General features: G+C 35.5%; 2 protein-coding genes, 1 long non-coding RNA gene and 1 pseudogene across 5 annotated transcripts; 1 reads left to right on the forward strand and 3 right to left on the reverse strand.

Moving 5' to 3' along the window:
• The first annotated feature begins 1,295 nt into the window (after positions 1 to 1,295).
• LOC132283700 (uncharacterized) lies at positions 1,296 to 2,850 on the forward strand. Its single transcript, XR_009472111.1, has 2 exons — positions 1,296 to 1,616; positions 2,617 to 2,850. It is a non-coding gene; the product is annotated as an uncharacterized LOC132283700 (long non-coding RNA).
• A 2,568-nt stretch (positions 2,851 to 5,418) lies between these two features.
• Positions 5,419 to 8,582, reverse strand: LOC132284116 (probable disease resistance protein At5g63020). The gene has a single exon (XM_059786186.1). It carries the CDS (start codon positions 8,452 to 8,454, stop codon positions 5,686 to 5,688), a length of 2,769 nt encoding a protein of 922 aa, XP_059642169.1. The 5' UTR covers positions 8,455 to 8,582; the 3' UTR covers positions 5,419 to 5,685.
• An 867-nt stretch (positions 8,583 to 9,449) lies between these two features.
• LOC132281821 (probable disease resistance protein At5g63020) lies at positions 9,450 to 12,200 on the reverse strand (annotated as a pseudogene).
• Positions 12,003 to 19,059, reverse strand: LOC132280786 (nuclear pore complex protein NUP50A-like). 3 transcript variants are annotated; one of them, XM_059782538.1, is made up of 3 exons: positions 18,945 to 19,059; positions 15,333 to 16,683; positions 12,003 to 12,162 (listed from the first exon to the last, which is right to left on the reverse strand). In XM_059782538.1, the coding sequence occupies exon 2, from the start codon at positions 16,616 to 16,618 to the stop codon at positions 15,335 to 15,337; it is 1,284 nt and encodes a 427-aa protein (XP_059638521.1). In that variant the 5' UTR covers positions 16,619 to 16,683; positions 18,945 to 19,059; the 3' UTR covers positions 12,003 to 12,162; positions 15,333 to 15,334. The 3 variants fall into 3 exon arrangements, with proteins under 3 accessions (XP_059638521.1, XP_059638520.1, XP_059638519.1); XM_059782537.1 differs by lacking the exon at positions 12,003 to 12,162 and adding an exon at positions 14,506 to 14,906; XM_059782536.1 differs by lacking the exon at positions 12,003 to 12,162 and having other exon boundaries at positions 14,506 to 16,712.
• Between the last annotated feature and the right edge of the window lie 845 nt (positions 19,060 to 19,904).

Genomic DNA, 19,904 nt, shown 5'->3' on the forward strand with positions numbered 1-19,904 from the left:
TTGCCAGCGCGGGGCCCCGCCGTGTCTCGCGGGCCCCCCCATCAATCACCTCGAGCGCCCGCCAAATACGCCAGTACGCTCATCAAGGCGCGGGCGCCCTCCAATTTGCAAACAGCTCTACATTGTTTGGTTCAAGGTTGTCCCTTTGACCCATTTGTGTGGTCCTGATTGATCCTAGGGTTGTGTAACCACGAAAATAGAAGGAAAATGAAGATTTTTTGGCTAAATAAAAGGCTTAAAGCATGGAGAAAAGTCTATCTCACATTTGAGCAAGCTTCTAGAGAAAGAAATATTGTAAAGTGAGGGGTTTGTGTGTTCTTGAGCTCAAAGGGCAAAAATGGTGGAGATAATGATCATCTCTCCTTTATCCATTGCTCTTATGGGTAACTAACTCCCTATCTAGGGAGGTGATGAAGCCCTCTCTAGTAAGCATGTTTTAGTCTTGGTTTATTTTCGGGAAAATGATATAAATATGTGATTGCTCCATAATCTAGAGCCTACACTTGATGTAATGAACTGAATTTGATATAAATGATCATGTTGAATCTACTATCTTGTCTTAGAATATATGTTCTCATGGTTGTATTGCTTGATTTTTCATAGTGATAATGAAAATGAGATTGTGGAATGGTTCTAATGGTATGTTGTATAAGAACCTTGTTAGTCCATAGCTTAGGATTTCCCTTTGATGGATTAATCTTGATTTTTAACTTCATGTGCTCCTATGATTTAATTGAATGCTTGATAATCTCTAGCTTAGTGAGCATGTCTAAGGCTACACCCTAGTTTAGGTAGTTAAAGCATGTAAACCTTTGATAGGTTATTCTTGCCTATCGTTTTCATGAACTTCTTGAAGGTAATGTAATAATTTTGTGTTGTTGCATTCCATGATTACATATATATATTGTTTCCCCAAGTTAATATCAACTAGCATGTTAATAGGGTAGGTAGTGGATTCACTTCCCTAGACATCTCTTTCTAGATATCTTTCTCTTGAATTCCTTACATTTATTGTTTTATATGCATTTCAATTCTAGTTACTAAGTAACAAACCAATCAAAACTCTATACACCTTTTATCAAACTAAAAGTGAATTTAAAGACCTTGGTTGTCATAAACTAGCAATCCCAGTGGTTCGATTTACCAGTTCAATAGCCCTATTTTACAATGATTTATGCTATTGCAAAGGGTTAATTTATTATAGATCGAATCTTCACCGATCAGTCTTAAGTGGTTGTGGATAAATATGTGTGTATATATATATGTGGTGTAGAAAGAAATCAAAAATAAAAGAAAAAATAAATTTAAATTTGGTAGGACCCACAATTTTTTAAGTGGTTATGAGACCACCTTTTGGTTTCATTTCTCTCATTCCTCTCTCTCACTCCCGTAAGTCTCTCTCTCTCCCATTCTAGATTTTTCTTTTTTTTTCTTTCTTTTGGGTTTCAAGCTTCAAAATTTGATTTCTCCTTCATTACTTAGAATTTTTGGAAGCCGTTTGGGGCAATTCGAATAACACTGCAAGATCTTCACATCCATATAAGCAATTTCAGTTGTAGTGCACTCTAGGGATTCCGATTTTGAGACCCATTTGGGAATTTTTGGCTTAATTTGAGGTAGGGGTTTCTAATTCCCAATTTCTTGTTCCTTGGTGAATCAATTTCTTATTAATTGTTGCTAACATGTTTAATTAATGTTAATTAACCCTAGAATGATTTTATTGTGGTATATAAAGTTCTTGATTTTATGAATTAATTGATGTGTATGAAAAACATGCTTTAAGTGTGATTTCCTATACCTGTTGTATTACTAATTGCTAGAAATGATGTATGTAAGCATGTATAATTGTTTTTAGAATTTCTTGTGAAGTATGCCTTATTTAAATTGTTTACCTTGAAAATGGTATAATTGTTGCAATAAAAAGTTTATGCTTACATGTGTTGATGGAATTTTGTGAAAAGCATGCCTAAATGTTAATTTTCATGCCATGGTGTTTATTATTTTCCTAGAAATTTCTATGAATAAGCATGTTAAATTGTGAAGTGTAAATTTCCTCTATTTTCATACTATTGAAAAAAAATATATGGCATGCATCCATAACATTGGGCATGAAAGAAAAGGGGAAAGTGCTTTGAAATGAAAGTGAAAGGGATTTTTGGGAAAAAATTTCAATAAAATGGTTTTTGAGAAAACCCGATTGCAGCGGAACTACCAAAGGGTTGTGGTGTTAATATAACCTAGAGGAATTAGGGAGATTACCCTAGCGTGGTTGAACTATCTGGGCCCCAAATGACCCCGCGGAGGTACCAACGGTCAGGGACAGTAGCCAATCATTCTCTCATGTCGCCGTGGAGTCACCAACCGACGGGTTATATTAACAGTTTGAAAAGTGATGGATTTGAATTTTGAAAATGGGGAGCGACATTCATGGCATCACATATCATGGCACGTCATTATTATTTTGGAATAGGAATTAATGTTGTATTTCTTCCCGGCATAGTATGACCCCGTTTCATATTTCTATTCATTGTTTAGATTCACGGGGTCACAAGAGGTGTGTCTTAAGCACCACCTACTGAGCAAATTGCTCACCCTATTATTTAACATTTTTTTCAGGACTCGGGAAGGAAGTAGGAGACGCAGACCCTTCACAAACTTAAGGAGGACTAGGAATATATATATATATATATATTTGCTATCATTTGTATATTCGCTACACTTTTGTAAAGTTTCAAAACCATAGTGAAGTGTATGCATTTTGCAAGCCATGGTCATGTATTGTAAACTATAACTCTTGTCGGTATTTTGAGGGGAAGCGAGACTATATAAATATTTTGTGTTGAATGGATTGATGATGATGGGCCATCTTGAGGAGGTTGTTGATGTTGTTGTTTTGGGGATGTATTATATATATATATATATATATATATATATATATATATATATATTTGCATTGTGTGTTGGGACAGGTTGAGTAAGTCTTGATGGGTCAAGAAAGACCATTGTATTTTTTTTATTTTATTTAAGCAGATCGTTGTAGATCCTTTTTTAACAGAGGTTATGTCGAATTTTTTTTATAATTGGTATTCAGTTTAGGGTTATTACATATTATTAAAAAAAAATAAAAAAAATAAAAAAAGCATTTTGGCAACATAAAGTAGTTAAACAGGTTTTATATAATTATTTCCCTAAATATCCAGCTTGTCTGCTTGTTGCAAGTGGAGGAGTAATGCATAAAATTTTCATTTGTCTGGCTCCACCACGTGAATGTGGGTTCCATCCATGTTGATTGTTGAATACTAGTCAAAGAATGACAAGTCAACTCAACGAAGAGGTAAGGTATGCGTGAGGATTCTGACATTGGACAAAATTTTGAACAATTCCGTAAGTTTTCATTTTCGACCTTTAAGAGCATCTCTTCAACCATTGTATATATATATATATATATTTTTTTTTGTGTAAATTTAACGTGTCAATATAAATTTATACAAAAATTTTAGATTATTTAATTTTAGTTCCAATTATACCTTTTATATAAAAATATATCTCCCAATAACAATCAACCATGTGTCATGTCAAGATCCCATATAATTTTTACAAACCAATTTAATATATAATTAATTTTTTAATAGAACGAGAAAAAGGGGTGAAAAATGAAATATGTTGATTTGACAGTGTAAAAATGTTATGTAAAATACACAACCATTTTACACATTGGTGATATGGTAATGTATCTTAACAGATTACTAAAGATGAAAAAAATTTACACATTATAGGTAGACCGCCGGAGATGCTCTGAGGATAGTATTTTTTGAGTGGAAACTTCTTTTTTGAGAAAAAAATGCACTAGTTATTGCTTGTTGCTCATGATTTTCGATTGAAAACGTTTGTTTAGTGGTCTAAAATTGCATTTTATTATCTTATACGAGGCTTGGAAATTCTTCAAGACCTTAACAAACTTGAATTGCTCTAAAATTTTATATTTAGTAATTTTTATTGATTAGGTTTCTTATTCTATTTTTTTCATAATTTTGAAAGAGAATTTATTTTTATACTTTATTTGTAGGATTAGTTTCCTTATATTTTTAGTTTCCTTTTAGTATTTAGTTTTGTTTCATTATAAATATATGCATTGGAGAGAGCAGAATCATTCAAATATTTTATCAATAAGATTTCAGAATTCTCTACGAATTTATCTCTTATTTTGTGGATTCAAAGTAAATCGTTAATAAATTTATTGCTTTCATTTACATGACGTCAAATGAATCGAATGAGAATTGGTTTTAAATTGGATTCAAACAATATCCAATTTACTGGTTATATTATATATGAACTTTAGTCATGATTTTTTTTTTTTTGTTATTATTATAAATAACTTCTGTTGTAGAATATTTGAAGGAAAATGATAGGGTTACCAAATGATTTTCTCGAATAAATCTCAAATCTGACGTGTTTTTGTCCATCCCATCTACTTAAACAATTTCTAAAAAATAATTGTTTAACACGTGATATAGCCAACCATGTCAAATTCGGTGCTAATTTAGGGATTCCTTTTCGGTTTTCCTATCATTACTCATATTCGAATTGTAAAATAAGTAGTATATAGATTTTTATTATTAAGGAATTCTTGTTTGGTTTGAATAGAAAAAAAATAATAATAATAAAAAACTAAAAATAAAAATAAAATCAGGTTAAGTCTGTTTGAGATTCAATTTAAGCCAAGTGCATTTCATAGTGTTAAGCTAGCTTGCCCCCATTTGCATCATGGAAGAAATTAAGATGTTATATGCAGCAGTTGTTTGGTGATATAATGTTTATCAACAAATCCAAAGAATTCCCTAGTAGTGAATTTTCCAAAAGTTTGGGGTTTTACTAGTAATGGGACTTCTACTGTAAATCCAGCATATAGGGTTGCTTTACTCCTGGCACTCAAAAAGTCTGGATAGAAGATACTACTGACCCAGGTTGGACTTCATGGTTCTCGTCTACTCCTTAGGGCTTGAAAAACTCAGAGTTGAAGGAGGGCAGGCGTACGTATGCTGGTTTTTGTGGAAGGTGAGGAATTCCCTAGTTTTTCGATTCATGCAGCATTGGGATGAATTCAAGAGGAATCTAAAAGGAGTTGTAACAATTTAGCAGAAATTAGCCCAGAGGCGTGGCAACCACTGCCCACACCTTATTTTTAAATCAAAATTTGATGCTTTCTTTATCTCTCAAACACGCTCTTCTTCCAGATTCAGAGGGTGCATTGAGAATTGTCAAAGCTGTCATCTGTTATCTGCTGAATTGTCAAAGAGAAGGGAACTACTAGAAAGGCAATCAAATGGAGTTTGGAGAAGGTTACACTGAGTTGATTGCTCACTGCTAATGGAAACTTCTCTATACCAAATTGTTGAATTAAAAATAGTGGGACTTGGATGCAAAGAAGAATAAATTTTATTGATACATAACAATTTACACACTTACTCATACTGACATATATGTTGGCTGTTCTTCTCACGCACTTGCTCTACACACCACAGGAGACCTTGGTTCTCCTCTTTATAAGCCACCAAGTCGGCCATGGAAGCTTTTAGATAGAGAGACCAGGAGAGAGAGAGAGAGAGAGAGAGAGATCTAGAGAGAAGATGAGAAAGAGAGAGATTTACAGGGTACAGAAATGTAGCATGCATGTTCTAGAGATAGTCAGTGTTTCCAGGGAAAGAGCCTTCTGATCATACCTTCTGTTGGTGCTTCTTGGCAGCTGAAATTAGGAAAGAAAACAGAGCAAGTTGTCTCATTTTCCCATTCTAACTTGTCCCACCACTCCCCCTGACCTCCAATTACACCGAGCGAGTCTTTGCCACTATTGCAGTCAAATGGAAGTTTTTTAAGCTTCGGACAATCAAACACTTGAACTTCTTTTAGAGAAGGGAACGGCAATGGAAGACTGCAGATGCTCTTTAACTCTGGTAGTTTATAAAGAGTCAATCTCCGTAACCTTGAGAATACGTTGAGACTTCCTTCCCTAAATTCATCACTGCGACCTACGTCTTTTATGACTTCTTCCATTGCCTTGCATTTATAAATTAGTAAAGTTTGAAGTGTTGGCAAGCAAAGTAGCCATGTTAGATCTCTCAAAGCCTTGCACTTCGTGATCCTGACTCCCCGTAGGTTTTGAAAGCTGCTTCCATCCATTATACTACTAATATCCCACAGATTGTGAGGTACTGGTGTATCTCTCTCCTTAGTCGCCCAATCAATTGACAACTCCTCCAAGCTACCACAATTTCCGATGTCAAGCCATTCCAGTCTATTGTTCTTCTGTAGAGATGACAGTTGTAGTGAAGTTGAGCTTCTGCATACCTCAATGTCAAGACCAAAAGTGCAACTTTGTAACTTTTGTGATCTCGAAAATTTTTGGAGTGCAAGCTCACTCTTCACTATTAAACTTGAAGCATACAGGTGGTTTAAGCACTCCGTTTCATCCAATAACCGTTCATTACCTCCAGAGAATATATTGCCTACATCATCTATTCCCTCTGAAACACCACTACGAAACAATTCCAACCTTTGCAACATCAGAAGACTTGATATAACTTGCGGTGGGATTATAACAAGACCATACATACCACGCAGAAACAAATGCTTCAACTTTACCAAAAGCTTAAATTCAATTGGCAGCTCCCTTATCCCTGTTTTTGAGAGATCAAGATGTTGCAAAGAAACCAATGTGAAAAAGCTTTCTGGTAAATGAGTTAAATTTTTGTTTGATGACAGGTCCAAAACTTTGAGAACAGGCATAAATTGGAAGAAACTGTCGGCAATAGTCCTCAAAGCATTAAACCTAAGATTTAAAGTCAAAAGATTTGGGCATCTTGGAGTTCCGCTTAATTCTTCAATAGAATTACGGATCAGTGATATTCTTTCAGCGTCCCCCCATTTAGAATTAGCAGGTGCTGCAGTGAGCTTAAGATCAACTTGCACCAAATATTTCTCTTTTTTACTCCCACTCTCTGAAACTATCCACAATGCCATGTCCCGGATCATATCATGCATTGCAACATAATTACCGCCTACATACTCGTCAGTTTCCAACAAACATGCAAGTTTCAACCTACCAATGATATCATGACCCAGGGTATAAGCCTCATCGATTCTATCACATTCATCGAAAAATCCTTCACCAATCCAGAAAACTATGAGATTGGAAATATTACTATACCAACCTTCTGGGAAAAGTGAACAATATAGGAAACAAGTCCTAGTTATATCATCAGGTAAACTATCATAACTGAACTTTAGAAGAGGAAATACCTTGTCTCCCATACCTGAAAATTCAGAAGTAGATTTCCTCAACAAGCCTATTGCATAATTCCATTCCTGATGAGTTCTCTTGCTAGCCATGGCTCGTCCAACTGTAATCAGAGCTAGTGGCAAACCAGCGCATTCTTTACAAACAAAATGGGATAGCTCTAGTATTGCAGGATTTGAATTGAGGGTCTCTTCACCCACCTTATCTTTAAACAAATCCCAGGCTTCCTGCCACGCCAAACATTCCACTTTAATCTTCTTCTGAGCTCCCATAAGGCCACATACATCCGCAGATCGTGTCGTGAATACTACCTTGGCCTTATTTTGATTGTTTGGAAGTGGGACTCCCACTTCAAGAAGATCAAGTCGCTCCCATATGTCATCCAACAACAACACAAATTTCTTCCTTTTCAAAACCCTAAATATGCCTTCCCTTTTCTGATCTTGGCTTTTTTTGCTCCATGTCTCATCTGGAAATCCTAACTTCTCTCCAATTTTGTCTTGAGCCCTTTCCACAATTAGATCTTTCGACACCACAACCCATATCACCTCAGCAAACTCTCCACTGAACTGAGTTGCAAGTTCATTGTTGAGTTTCTTCAAGAGGGTTGTCTTTCCAACACCCCCCATTCCGTATATTCCAACAATTCCCACTCCATCATCATCTCTAATGAAACTCAGGACCTTGTTAACCTTTGAATCCAAGCCCACCGTAGTCTCAAGAGGCATTTCTTCAGCATGAGATGGGGTCAATGTTACAGCAACAGTGCTGAAATTTCCTTCACTTTTCAGATCAGCCACAGCTTGTAGCTTCTTAGATACTTTCTTCCCGAGTTTATGGCTAGACCTGCAATTTCTGGGACAAATTTTGAGACATTTTCTCTGGATCTCAGCATCACCCTTTTGGAGAACCACCTCCACCTCTCTCTCCAGTTGTTCTGCTCTTCGAAGCCAGCCCTTGACTTGTTCGGTGCGTTGCATTTCTTGCCTCTCAGCAATTTCAACTCTTCTCCTCAAATCGTTTCTTTGCTCTATCAATTTTTCCAATTCGTTTCTCAAAGATTTGAGATTATCTTGGAGATGACGAATATAGTTGCTACTGTTACCGATGCAACCACATAATCGGCATGTAATATCCAAGATTGGGCTAACAAAGTCCATTGCTAGCTCTGAAGACCCCAAGCTCGATCGATTACAAGACTTCAGGAAGAGGGGAGGAGGGCGTCGACTTAGGAAGAAACGAAAAGAGGAGCTACTTTTGTCGTTGAGTGGATATATTTTTATGCCTGAGTTTATTATTGCATTTAACTTTCCGTGGAGCTTAAAAATCTAATTTTGAATCAAATTTTGTGCTTGTGATTTTCTTTCTTGTACAGAGTAGAAAATCTTCTAAAGAGTAGAATTTATTATTTTTTAATGTATATAATTCTCAATTTTACCATGGATAAGAAGAGATACAAATGAATGTTGTGTGTTTTTTGGATATTTGTTTGCAATATTCTAATTACGAAAACACGAATAAACCTAACACAAATTCGATTAACTTTGTCCTGAAATTATTGGGGGTGTAACGGTGTTTAAGAAATTTAACTCTTTATAGGAATGGATTTTTAGTACATTTTTATTGTATTGATAATGGAGAATTTTTAAATATGTCTTTTTAAAAAAATAAAAAAGGTACTTCTTAATTAGTACAATTGTTTATTCAAATCATGTGGTTTGAAAATGTTACAAAAATTATATTCATTTTTGAATGGGAATGTATGATTCGGGATATCCCAAAATAAAACTTTGAGACCGAGAGAGTAGTCTAATAATTAGTTGTCTTATAAGCAAATTTCAGGACTCAACTCGTTAATTACGTAGTTAACCGTATCACAATCGTAACTAACTTGAATTGCCCAGTGACAGTTCCAACCTGAATAATCCTGTTAGGCATGAAAAACTTGGCAAAAGACAATTTAATATCTGACATGGCCTAACAAAATGAAACAAAACAGTGTGTTTACAATATGTTTTTGTTGTTGTTTTTTGTTAAGCACAGTTTATTTGTTCATTAAAAGAAATGTTACAAGAGATTTACCATAAACCCCGACAATTACTCAAGCAAATAGATTATGAGAGAAGAGTATGAGAGAAATAAACATCATTACATCAATACCAAACAGTTGAAGAAAATAATAATAATTCTTAGTGTGCTGCACAAAAAGAGAGCAAATGAAGGAGCTCTCTCTACTTCCATACTGAATCGCCAAACATTTTCAATATCCTATTCATAAAACGTAACCCACCAATCTCGGCATTTGACACGAGGAAAGAACACTGAGAGAGAGTTGCTTCGTTATCCCATTCCAGCTTATCCCACCACTCTCTCTCACCTTCAATTACTTTTAGCCTGTATTTGCCGCTAGTCGAGTCAAACGGAAGTTTGTTAAGCTTCGGACAACCATACACTTCAATTTCAATCAGAGAGGGGAAGGCCAATGGATGACTATAAATGCTCTTTAACTCTGGTAGTTCATGGATGTACAACCTTTGCAGACTTGAGAATGTGCTTAACACTTGCTTCCCTAATTGCATCACTCCAATCCACATCTCTTATGACTTCTTCCATTGCATTACAATAATATAATCGTAATGTTTCAAGTTTTGGCACGCTAATTAACCATGTTAGATCCTTCAGAACCTTGCAATTCGCAATCGTGACTGCCTGGAGGTTTTGAAAGCTGTTTCCTTCTATTATACTCTTCATTTCCAGCAGATTATGAGGTATCGGTCTCTCTCTTTCTTCCTTCATCCAATCCGTTGACACCTCCTCCAAATCATCACAATTTGCTATTTGAAGCAATTCTAGTCTCTTGCTGTTCTGCAGATAAGATAGTTGCAGTGAACTTGAGCCATCATTGCATAGCTCGATGTCTAGACCAAATGTGCGACTTCTCAAGTGGTGAGAACTTGAAATTTTTTGGAGTGCAAGCTCATTTGTAACCGTTAAAATTAAACGTTGCAAGTTGTTCAAGCACTCCAATTCATCCAATAACTGTTCAGTACCACCAAAGAAAATGCTCCCCTCATCTATTCCCTGCGAAACTCCACTGCCGAACAATTCCAACCTTTGAAGCATCAAGAGACTAGATATGACTTGTGGTGGGATTGTATCGAGTTTAGGCATATCATTCAGAAGTAAATACTTCAAGTTTACCAACAGCTTAAAATCATTTGGCAACTCCCTTGTACCTGTACTTGATAGATCAAGATAATGCAAAGAGACCAACATGAAAAAGCTCAATGGTAACTCAGTTAAATTTCCATTGTATGATAGGTCTAAAACTCTGAGAGAAGGCATAAATTGGAAGAAGCTATCAGAATGGTCCCCAAAGCATTAATACTAAGATTTAAAGTCGGGAGATTGGGGCATTTTGAAATTCCAGTCAATTCTTTAATAGAATTATTCATCAATGATATTCTTTCCGCCGCTTCCCATTTAGAAGGAGCAGGAGCTACGGTTAGCTTGAGATCAACTAGCACCAAATATTTCTCCTTCTTCCTCCCACTATCTGAAACTATCCACAATGCCATGTTCCGGATTGTGACACGTTCATATTCATCCTTTTCATCACCGGACTCCAACAAACATGCTACCTTCAATCTGCTAACAATATCTTCTCCCAGGCTATAAGCCTCATCGATGCCATCACATTTATCAAGAAACCCCTCGCCTATCCAGAAATTTATCAGATATGGAACTTTAATAGACCAAACTTCTGGGAACACAGCACAATATAGGAAGCAAATCCTAGTTGTTTCATCAGACAAGCTATCATAACTGAACTTTAAAATATAAAACACCTTGTCTTCCATACCTGGAAATTTGGAAGTGGATTTCTTCAACACACTTATTGAATAATTCCATTGTTGGGGAGTTCTCTTGCTAGCCGTGGCTAGTCCAACTGACACAAGTGCGAGTGGCAAACCAGCACATTCTTTGCAAACGACTTGCGCTAGCTCCCGTATTTCAGGATCAGAATTGAGGGTCTCTTCTCCCACCTTATCTTTAAACAAATCCCAAGCTTCCTGCCATGCCAAACATTCCACTTTAATCTTCTTCTGAGCTCCCATAAGGCCACACACATCCGCAGAACGAGTTGTGAACACTACCTTGGCCTTATTTTGATTGTCTGGAAGTGGAACTCCCACTTCAAGAAGATCAATTCGCTCCCATATGTTATCCAATAATAGCACAAATTTTTTCCCTTTCAAGACCCTAAATATGTCCGCAGTCTTGTCCTCTTGGCTTTTGTCCCTCCATATGTCTTCCGGAAATCCTAGCTTCTTCCCAATTTTATTTTGAACCCTTTCAACATTTATATTTTTGGAAACCTCGGCCCGTATCACCTCATCAAATTCCCCACTCAACTTATTTGCAAGCTCATTGTGAACATTTGACACCAAGCCTACAGTCCTATCAAGAGGACCTTCTTCGGCATGTGCCGGGGCCAATATTACAGCCACAGTACTGAAATTACCTTCACTCTTCCTATCAGACACAGTTTGTAACTGTTGACATACTTTCTTCCCAAGTCTGTGGCTTGACACACAATTTCGGGGACAAAATTTGAGACACCTCATCTGGATCTCTTCAGCACCCTGTGGAGAACCACTTCCACTTCCCTCTCCAGTTCTTCTACTCTTTGAAGCCAGCCATCGACTTCTTCAGTTCGCTGCATTTGTTGCCTCTCAGCGCTTTCAACACTTCTCTTCACATCATTTCTCTGCTCTATCAATTTTTCCTTCTCAGTTCTCAAAGAGTTGAGATTATCTTCAAGATGACGAATATAGTTGGTGCTGTTTCTGATGCAATCATATAACCTGCTTGCAACATCCAAAATTGGACTCAAAATGTCCATTGCTCTGGAGAGCTTAAGCTCAATTACAAGACTTCAGGAAAAGGGTTTACACTTGGGAAGAAAAGAAAGAGAAGCAAAATATAATTTGCATATGGGCTGCTTGCTAATAATTTAATAATTTTATTGGTCATGTAAAAAACCACCCCAAGGCAAAGAGCATATGGGAGTATAAGAATTGACAGGATACCAAGTGCATGAACTCAAAAAGTGATAAGGTTGTTGAAATTATGCCTTAAATTTATTCTGTAGTTATATCTCTACTTTACAGTTGTTTTATAGGAAAATCAGTTATTTCTTTGTTTTACCTTGGCCAAGAGTCTATTTCATGAGAAATGTGATGTTGTGAGCGAGATGTATTTATCCCTCTGAAATCATAAGTGAGTGAATTTTCCTTTCATCTGCAGACTGGGAAAGATTTTAGTGTATAACAAGAATTTTTTTTTTTTTTTTTAAGAAGCATTTAACCTAGCTCTGCTATAAAAACAGAGGTGCAAATTTTTTCCCCTATTATTCACAGCCCCCCTAGCAGCTGCAACTTAATAAAACTATGTTTGGAGATACCGAATCGACCTCCTGAAATTGAAATTCCTAGTGTAGAACTCTCAAATCGTTTGTAAGGCAGTGACTGGAAAGGTTAAGAGGTCCAATAGAGCTTCACAATAGTATTCATTCTTGTACTCCTCCTTTAGAAGGGAGGATAGAGGCTTAGAGACATTGTATTCTATTACCAAAGTTGATTTAATAACAGTAGTTCTTTGGATTTCCAGGAACATAAATATAAAATGCTTTTCACTATATGGTAAAAGGACAATCCAATCCACGTTTGCCTACCTTATCCTTCTACCTAGCAAGTGGAGGAGGAACGTAGAAAAAGATACCTAACTCCATTATTTTCTATAGTAATTATTAAATAAAGTGGGTGAAAGGATAAGGTAGGTGATTGTGATATTTATTTTAAAATTGCATCCAAACAAAACTCAATTTATTGGCTCTTAATTTTATTTTAAATTCAATTTTCAAAGAGGATTGTATATGAAAAGAAATTCACAAAATCCTGGTTTCGTCTCTGTTTTTTTATATAAATAGACATGAAATGGACTGGGTTGAACTTAGAAACCTAAATCAAACCAACTTCATTTTACATTATTAAAAAATTGCTCCTTTATGTCCTAGTAAGGAAATGTATAAAGAGAGTAAGGTTTTCTTTCTGATGCCATTGTCTTGAGTACCCCATTGGCCATAGAGAGAGGATTTTAAAAAAAAAAAAAAAAAAAAGGCATGAATAGTGCTCAGCAGTGAGTGAACAAAAGAATTTAACTCTTTTCAGTGAGTCTTTCTTTTCTTGGTTTGATTTAACTGTTATGGTACTAAAGTAATTAACATCAGGGGATTTTAATGTTTTGACTACATGTACTTTCTTTAAAGTATCCAAGCATCATTGGCAAAATTCTAGAAAGCACATAGCAGTTAAAGCATTAAAATTATACTCCATTCGTCCCATATTAGATGCACATCCTTGATATTATAAATTTTTAAGGGGACATGCAATTAATATATTGTCTACGTTCAAAATTACAGAGTTGTCATTTTATGTTTAATTATGTATACTGTGAAAATTTTGAAAACTTAAAAAGGTAATTATGAAAAGAGAGAGATGACTTTTCAAATGGGACAAATAATTTGGGACATCCATAAAAGGATAAATGGACAACTAATATGGGTAGAGTAATTAGCTTCTGAAATTTCTTCTCTCTTTTTTTCCTTTTTCCTTTTTTTTATTCACAGTGAAATTTCTTCTTTCGACCAATCCTTGCTAGGTTTAACCACATCTTTACATTCTATGGGCTTGATTGGATGCTTCCATACAATCTCTATAGCAGTCCACACCTTTTCATCAATAGATTTAAAAAAAAGCTCTCATCCTAACTTTCTAGTTACCTTAATTTTTGCCATCATACAAAACTGACCTACATGTGAATCACACTCTTTTAGGCTATATATCAATTATTTGCCAACTACAATAGAGCAGAAAACTCTCATATAACTAATGGACCATAATCCTAACCTCTTAAGTAGGAGAAATTATTACATGATATCGGAACCAATGATCCTGGGCCAATCGCGATTGGACACCTCATAATTTCTGCTTTTATAGAGTTATCTAAGGTCAGAGACCTAATAATTTCTCATTATGTAGAGTTCTCTTAATGACAAATCAAAAATTAAGCAAACTAACAAGCATATAAATCAATCCATGTATCATGTTTGTAAAGCATATAAAAATGTGGAAAGTAAAACAATCACATAATGAACACATGATATTTTTCATAGAAATCTCAACATGGTATCAAATCCACTCACGAGAAAGAGAATTTTCCAACTAGGTTACAACTTTTTTTTTTCAAATCATAGGAAACCCCAAGTTAGCTCTTGACACAGACTGACATCAAACTCACATATCGAGCTTTCAAACCATCTATTTTGTCAATAGATCTTTTTCTCACACGATTTGCTTCTCCCCAAGCATTTTGATCTCATCCTCTAATTGTCTAGTAAACGAATTGTAATGCCTGAGAGTTGAATAGGATGGCCCTTGTCATGTGTAAGGATTATATTACCCCCAACTTTTATGAACAACAAGATGCTCATCAAATTCATTTCCCCACCGTTGTACCATAAACCAATCATCATCCCGTAAAGAACTGCCTGAACAAGTTCCATTTATGACAAAATTGAAAGAACGGGAGTTTTGACATCAGACTAGTAATCTTTCAGCTGAATAAAACATGAGTAAATCAAATATCCAACCTACAACATTACAATTTAATGTGTAAGACAACAATAAAACCATGTCTAGCTTTCCATGTCTTCAGATTGTATATTGTGTAGTCAGAACCCAGGATTTACCCAAAATGATTAGAATATTCGCTCAACAGCTATGGAATATAAGCAATATAGTCGATAGGGTTCTATAACAGGGTTTACAAGCAACCGAACTCAGTAAGTTCTTTTTTTTTCTTCTTTTTCTTTTTCTTTTTTTCTTTAATTTCCCCGAGAAAAATAAAACAGGACAGCTGCCAGAGGTGACACTATGACAGAAAATAGAGTTCTCTGTGCATTAATATTGCGCACCTTTAATCATCTGAGGCCTTTGGAGAATTTTCCGGTGTCTTCAGAACAGCAGCTGTTTTACCTTTATTTTCTGCAACTGCCGCAAAAAATTCTTCAACAATTGAAGCATCCTTAAACTTCAAGGCAAATGTAGAAAGACCATCCTTGCCTTCACCTGTACTATTCATACAAGCAAAAGTGACTCCTCGCTTCTCCATGTTTGTCAGCTTCATGTCCGTGTAGAGACTCGCATTCAGAATAAGCCTATAATTTCCTCTAGCTCTCATAACAAGTCTGGCTTTTCCCGTCCCAGTTGTGGACACATTCACCTTAAGTTCTCCCTTTCCACGCTCCTTCCACCCACCATCAAGATACTCAAACAGTGCAGAATCAGATGTGAAAACAGCCTTCTCATATTCCTCCCCCGTCTCAACAGGTACCTCCTGCAAAGATGGAAATCTGCTTCCCTCACTCCTAGTACCAATAGCTACCCCAGGCATGCCAAAAAGGGAAGAACTTCCGTTATTAGATAGACCAGAGCCAAAAAAAGGACAAGAAGACTGGTCATCATTCAGTCCAACAAGAGAACCAGAACCTAATGGCGATCCATCTCTTGGAATTGACCCAGACGAGAATGTAGAATTGGAAATTCCAGTTCCAGCAAGTCCTGTAAAGGCATTTCGGCTGCTTGAAAGCTGCTGAAATGAGTTCAAGGAAGCAGTTTCTGCAACCTTTACTATATTCCCATTACAATCATCATTTTTGTCTTCAGTTTTAACACCCTCAGCAATGTCACAGTTTCCATTCTGAGTTTTATCACCTTCTGTTGCCTTCACATCTGCTAAATAAGGTTTGGTTGTCTCATCCACTGCTTCAGTTTTCTCCTCATATTGAGTAGATTTAGCTCCTGCCTCATCGACCTTGTTTTCTGATGATTTATCGTTTTCATCTTTTTCCTTCCCAGGTTCCTCATTCACATCATATTTCCCATCCACATCTCCTGCAACTGTTTTCTCACTTTTTGCTTCAGTAGTAAGTACAGATGTAGCACTGGAAATGGGAGGAGGGACCAAGCGAATCCCTGCAAAGGGATTAGAAGAAGGGACCGATGGGGCTGCTGATGTTTGATGTCGACAAACTTTGACAAATTTTCTATTTGCAAGTACCTCATCATTTGCTCTCTTAAAGCTTCCAGTCTCTTGTTCAGAGGCCTCTTCCTCATCATCAAGACCAGGGTTTTCTCGAGATAGTTGCCTTCCAGCAGCTCTCTTCTTTGAGGGTGGAAAGGCATCTTCTGCATCCCCCATTTGAAAATAAGTAAACAAACTGAAATCCAAGACACTTTCCCCAAATAACAGGGATAAGGTGATTTCTGCAGGAGGAAATCACAAAATCAATAACCTGTTGTGACCACAAGTTAAAGTTATCAAATAGACAACTTCACAACAAGCAAGTTCTCATCCCTATGGAGAAAAAATAAAATGAAAACAAATTGCACAGGTGTGAGAAGTAATAATAAAGTTATAGCATGTAACAACAACAATCAAATGAAACAGCTATGATATTCAATGAAGTTGGACCGACTTTACATTCAAGGATGCATGAGAAAGAGGCTGCAAATTTTTTCATGCACACCAACCTACATCCGGGTATAACTCCTTATATGGAAAATTGATACTTTTCTTTCCAGGAGAACCTAAGATTACAAGAAAGGATTATCCTCTAGATATTTGGCTCTTAACCTCTAAAGCTCTAACAACCTACCATTCCAGCAACTCCTCGACTGACATTAGCATGGTCCAACAAACAACAGGTCAGCCAAGATAGAAGAAAGGACACCGAAGAGACATTTACTAACTGACTCCTTGGTGACATGCATTGCATAAAATTTTGGAATTGTCCAATTCCAGACAAGTTTTCCGCTGTTAATTAAACCATCTACAAAATAAAATAGCTGAACAGGTGAAAAAAAAAAAAAACCTGACTCCACCAGTAAGGTGAAGCAATTTCATAATAAATAAATAAAAACTTTCGCTGGGATAAATCTCTACAACTCTGTCATTATCAAGCAGGTATAGGTAAAATCATCTCTGATAAACTGTCTGAGATGTAGATAATCAACCTCTGTGTATCTTCCCCCCAAGGATCCCAACTACATCTTGTTAGAGGATTTATTTTAATATTAAGGGTAGTCTTTTCTTTTCTTCTTTTTAGTTAGGGTAGTCTTGTCTTTCCCATCTTTGTCGTTAGGGCATACTCTTTGTGTGTGTATATATATGAATTGTAATTCAGGAAATACTTGTGATTCAATAATATAGTATCAGTTTCTTCAATTTTCACATCACATATGAAAAGCAAAAAGAACTGCTCAGTTAATCAAAATTAGTTCTCCAATAACTCCTGTAGCTAAAACTAGAATGGCATAAATGAATCTAGTTAAGTGACTTTGTACCTCATTTTACCCCCAAGAAACGGGCAACAAGGTAAGGTAACCCAATCTGCAATTCTATCCATGATAGAAGGGTTGTTTTGAAAAGGAGAGTTCAAAGTAGAAGAATGATATAAGCTTGTAAAGAACAGCGGATAACTAATGAGGCAGTGTGGTTACTGCCAACTAAGCTTGAATTTTCATTTTGCATTGCCCACATCAAAATATTTCACCTTCAACAGGAAACTAAAACTCTTTTTCAAAAAATACGAGTTTCCTTAACATTAATTGAATTTTCATCACAAATCAGATGGCTGCCTCAATTGACAGTCAATCCCTGCACATAACTTTCTTCTCAATTCACACCTATATTTCAAATCCCAACCAAAGAAATGGCATGCTAAAACTAAAAACCCATCTTTTTTAAATCAAATATGCATACCAATCACATGAATGACCCATACTCATCAGATGCCAAGGAGGCTCATATCAGATTCTATATGTCCGTTATAAATAGGTTGATCAAAACTAGGAGGGTAAGGGGGTAAATAACTTATAAAACTTATATTGAAATCATATTGTGTTTCCAAAAATGACGTAATTGCTTCAGTTAAGCCAAATAGCTGGGCAATTCACAAATTACTTGAATTATGTTTTAGTTCCAAATCTTGGATTCAAATTTTTTACCTTTTTTCCAGCTTTAACAGCAACCAAACAGTGCATTAACTAAAAGCACTTCCTATTTTGATAGCAAAAGCTTCCTCAAGTCTAATCACTTTGAATGATTTACGCTATACTTCAAGGAAGCATCACAAAGAGTGCAACAAGAATTTATTTAACAAATAGGCAAATATTGAGTATTGATATGCTTAGCGAAATAATGGTCTAGATTAAGTCCAATCATAACATTTCAAAATAATTTTGACAGCATGTATTGATAGTGTCTATTTAAGGATTGACAATACAATTAAGTGACACAATACCGATACACCCAAATAAAATCTAAAAGAACAATAACAAGTCACTGTGATGTAATTTCAATACCAGCTTAGTACATAACAATTCATATGGATTTCAGTTTCAGGTGCTCTCACATGTCACAGTATTCAAACCGTCAAACTATATACAGAATAAATATTACATATGTATGTATATATATATATATATGCGCACATATGGTGTTCCGAATAGAGAATAGTTCGTACCGGAAAGATGTTGGGGATTGAAATGTGGTTCTTTTCTTCCTGTTGTTGGTCGGTGTTAAGACTCTTCTATCGATTAAAACCTAAACTAACAGAAGGAGATGAATGAAGCCCAATCTTAGCCTCTCTTTTTTTGTTTCTTACTGAGAAAATGCTTTTAATCGATTGGACAATTATGTCCTTGTGGGAGTAAAGGGTAACCCAGAAAAAAAAGTTATATAGAAGGTGTTTTGGTTTAACATTCTGAAACTCTAAAAAGTTTTGAAAATAAATTATAAAAAAGTGCTTTAAAAACGAATTATTTTTTAACTTAATTTTTCAAAATTCTCAACCAAACATCATATGGTACAATGTTTTAATTTTTAGTTCTCTAAAAATAAAAAAATATTTTTAAAAAATTGAATCAAACAAACTTTTAAAGAGAAAAAAATTGAAAATTTGATTAATTTCACTGACATCCAATTTGGCCAAATATCACCTTCAAATATCTTTCGAAAATAAGTATTACTCATATTAAAAACTTTTACTCCGTTTTTAAGTCACATCCCAACAGTTACTTGCACAATTCTAACAATGTAAAATGATTTAAATATTCTTTGACTTTGTCAAAACAAACTCTTTAACTTAAATAATTAGATAAAAAGATTAAAATATTTCTAAATATTTTATAAATTTACAAATCATATTATATATGTTTATTGTTTCTTATGTTATATATATATACATATAGATATATTATATATGTTATCTTTTCGCCGGATCCATATATTGGCAGTTGCGGGTGGTGATGATAGGTGGGTTTAATAATGAGGGTATTATGGTCATTGAAGTAACTTGGTATTTAGGAATATATAAGATTAAAAAATTAGAGACAAAGTTGTCTTTTTTATGTTTTTAACGGAGACTGTAACTGAAAAGTAAAAATGAACCTAACTGACAATCGGACAAATGAAAAATGTTGAG

The sequence above is a fragment of the Cornus florida genome, unplaced genomic scaffold (genome assembly GCF_030987335.1).
Source record: "Cornus florida cultivar Cherokee Brave unplaced genomic scaffold, ASM3098733v1 CherokeeBrave_3.0.0_Hap2_Chr11, whole genome shotgun sequence".
Taxonomy (NCBI): domain Eukaryota; kingdom Viridiplantae; phylum Streptophyta; class Magnoliopsida; order Cornales; family Cornaceae; genus Cornus; species Cornus florida.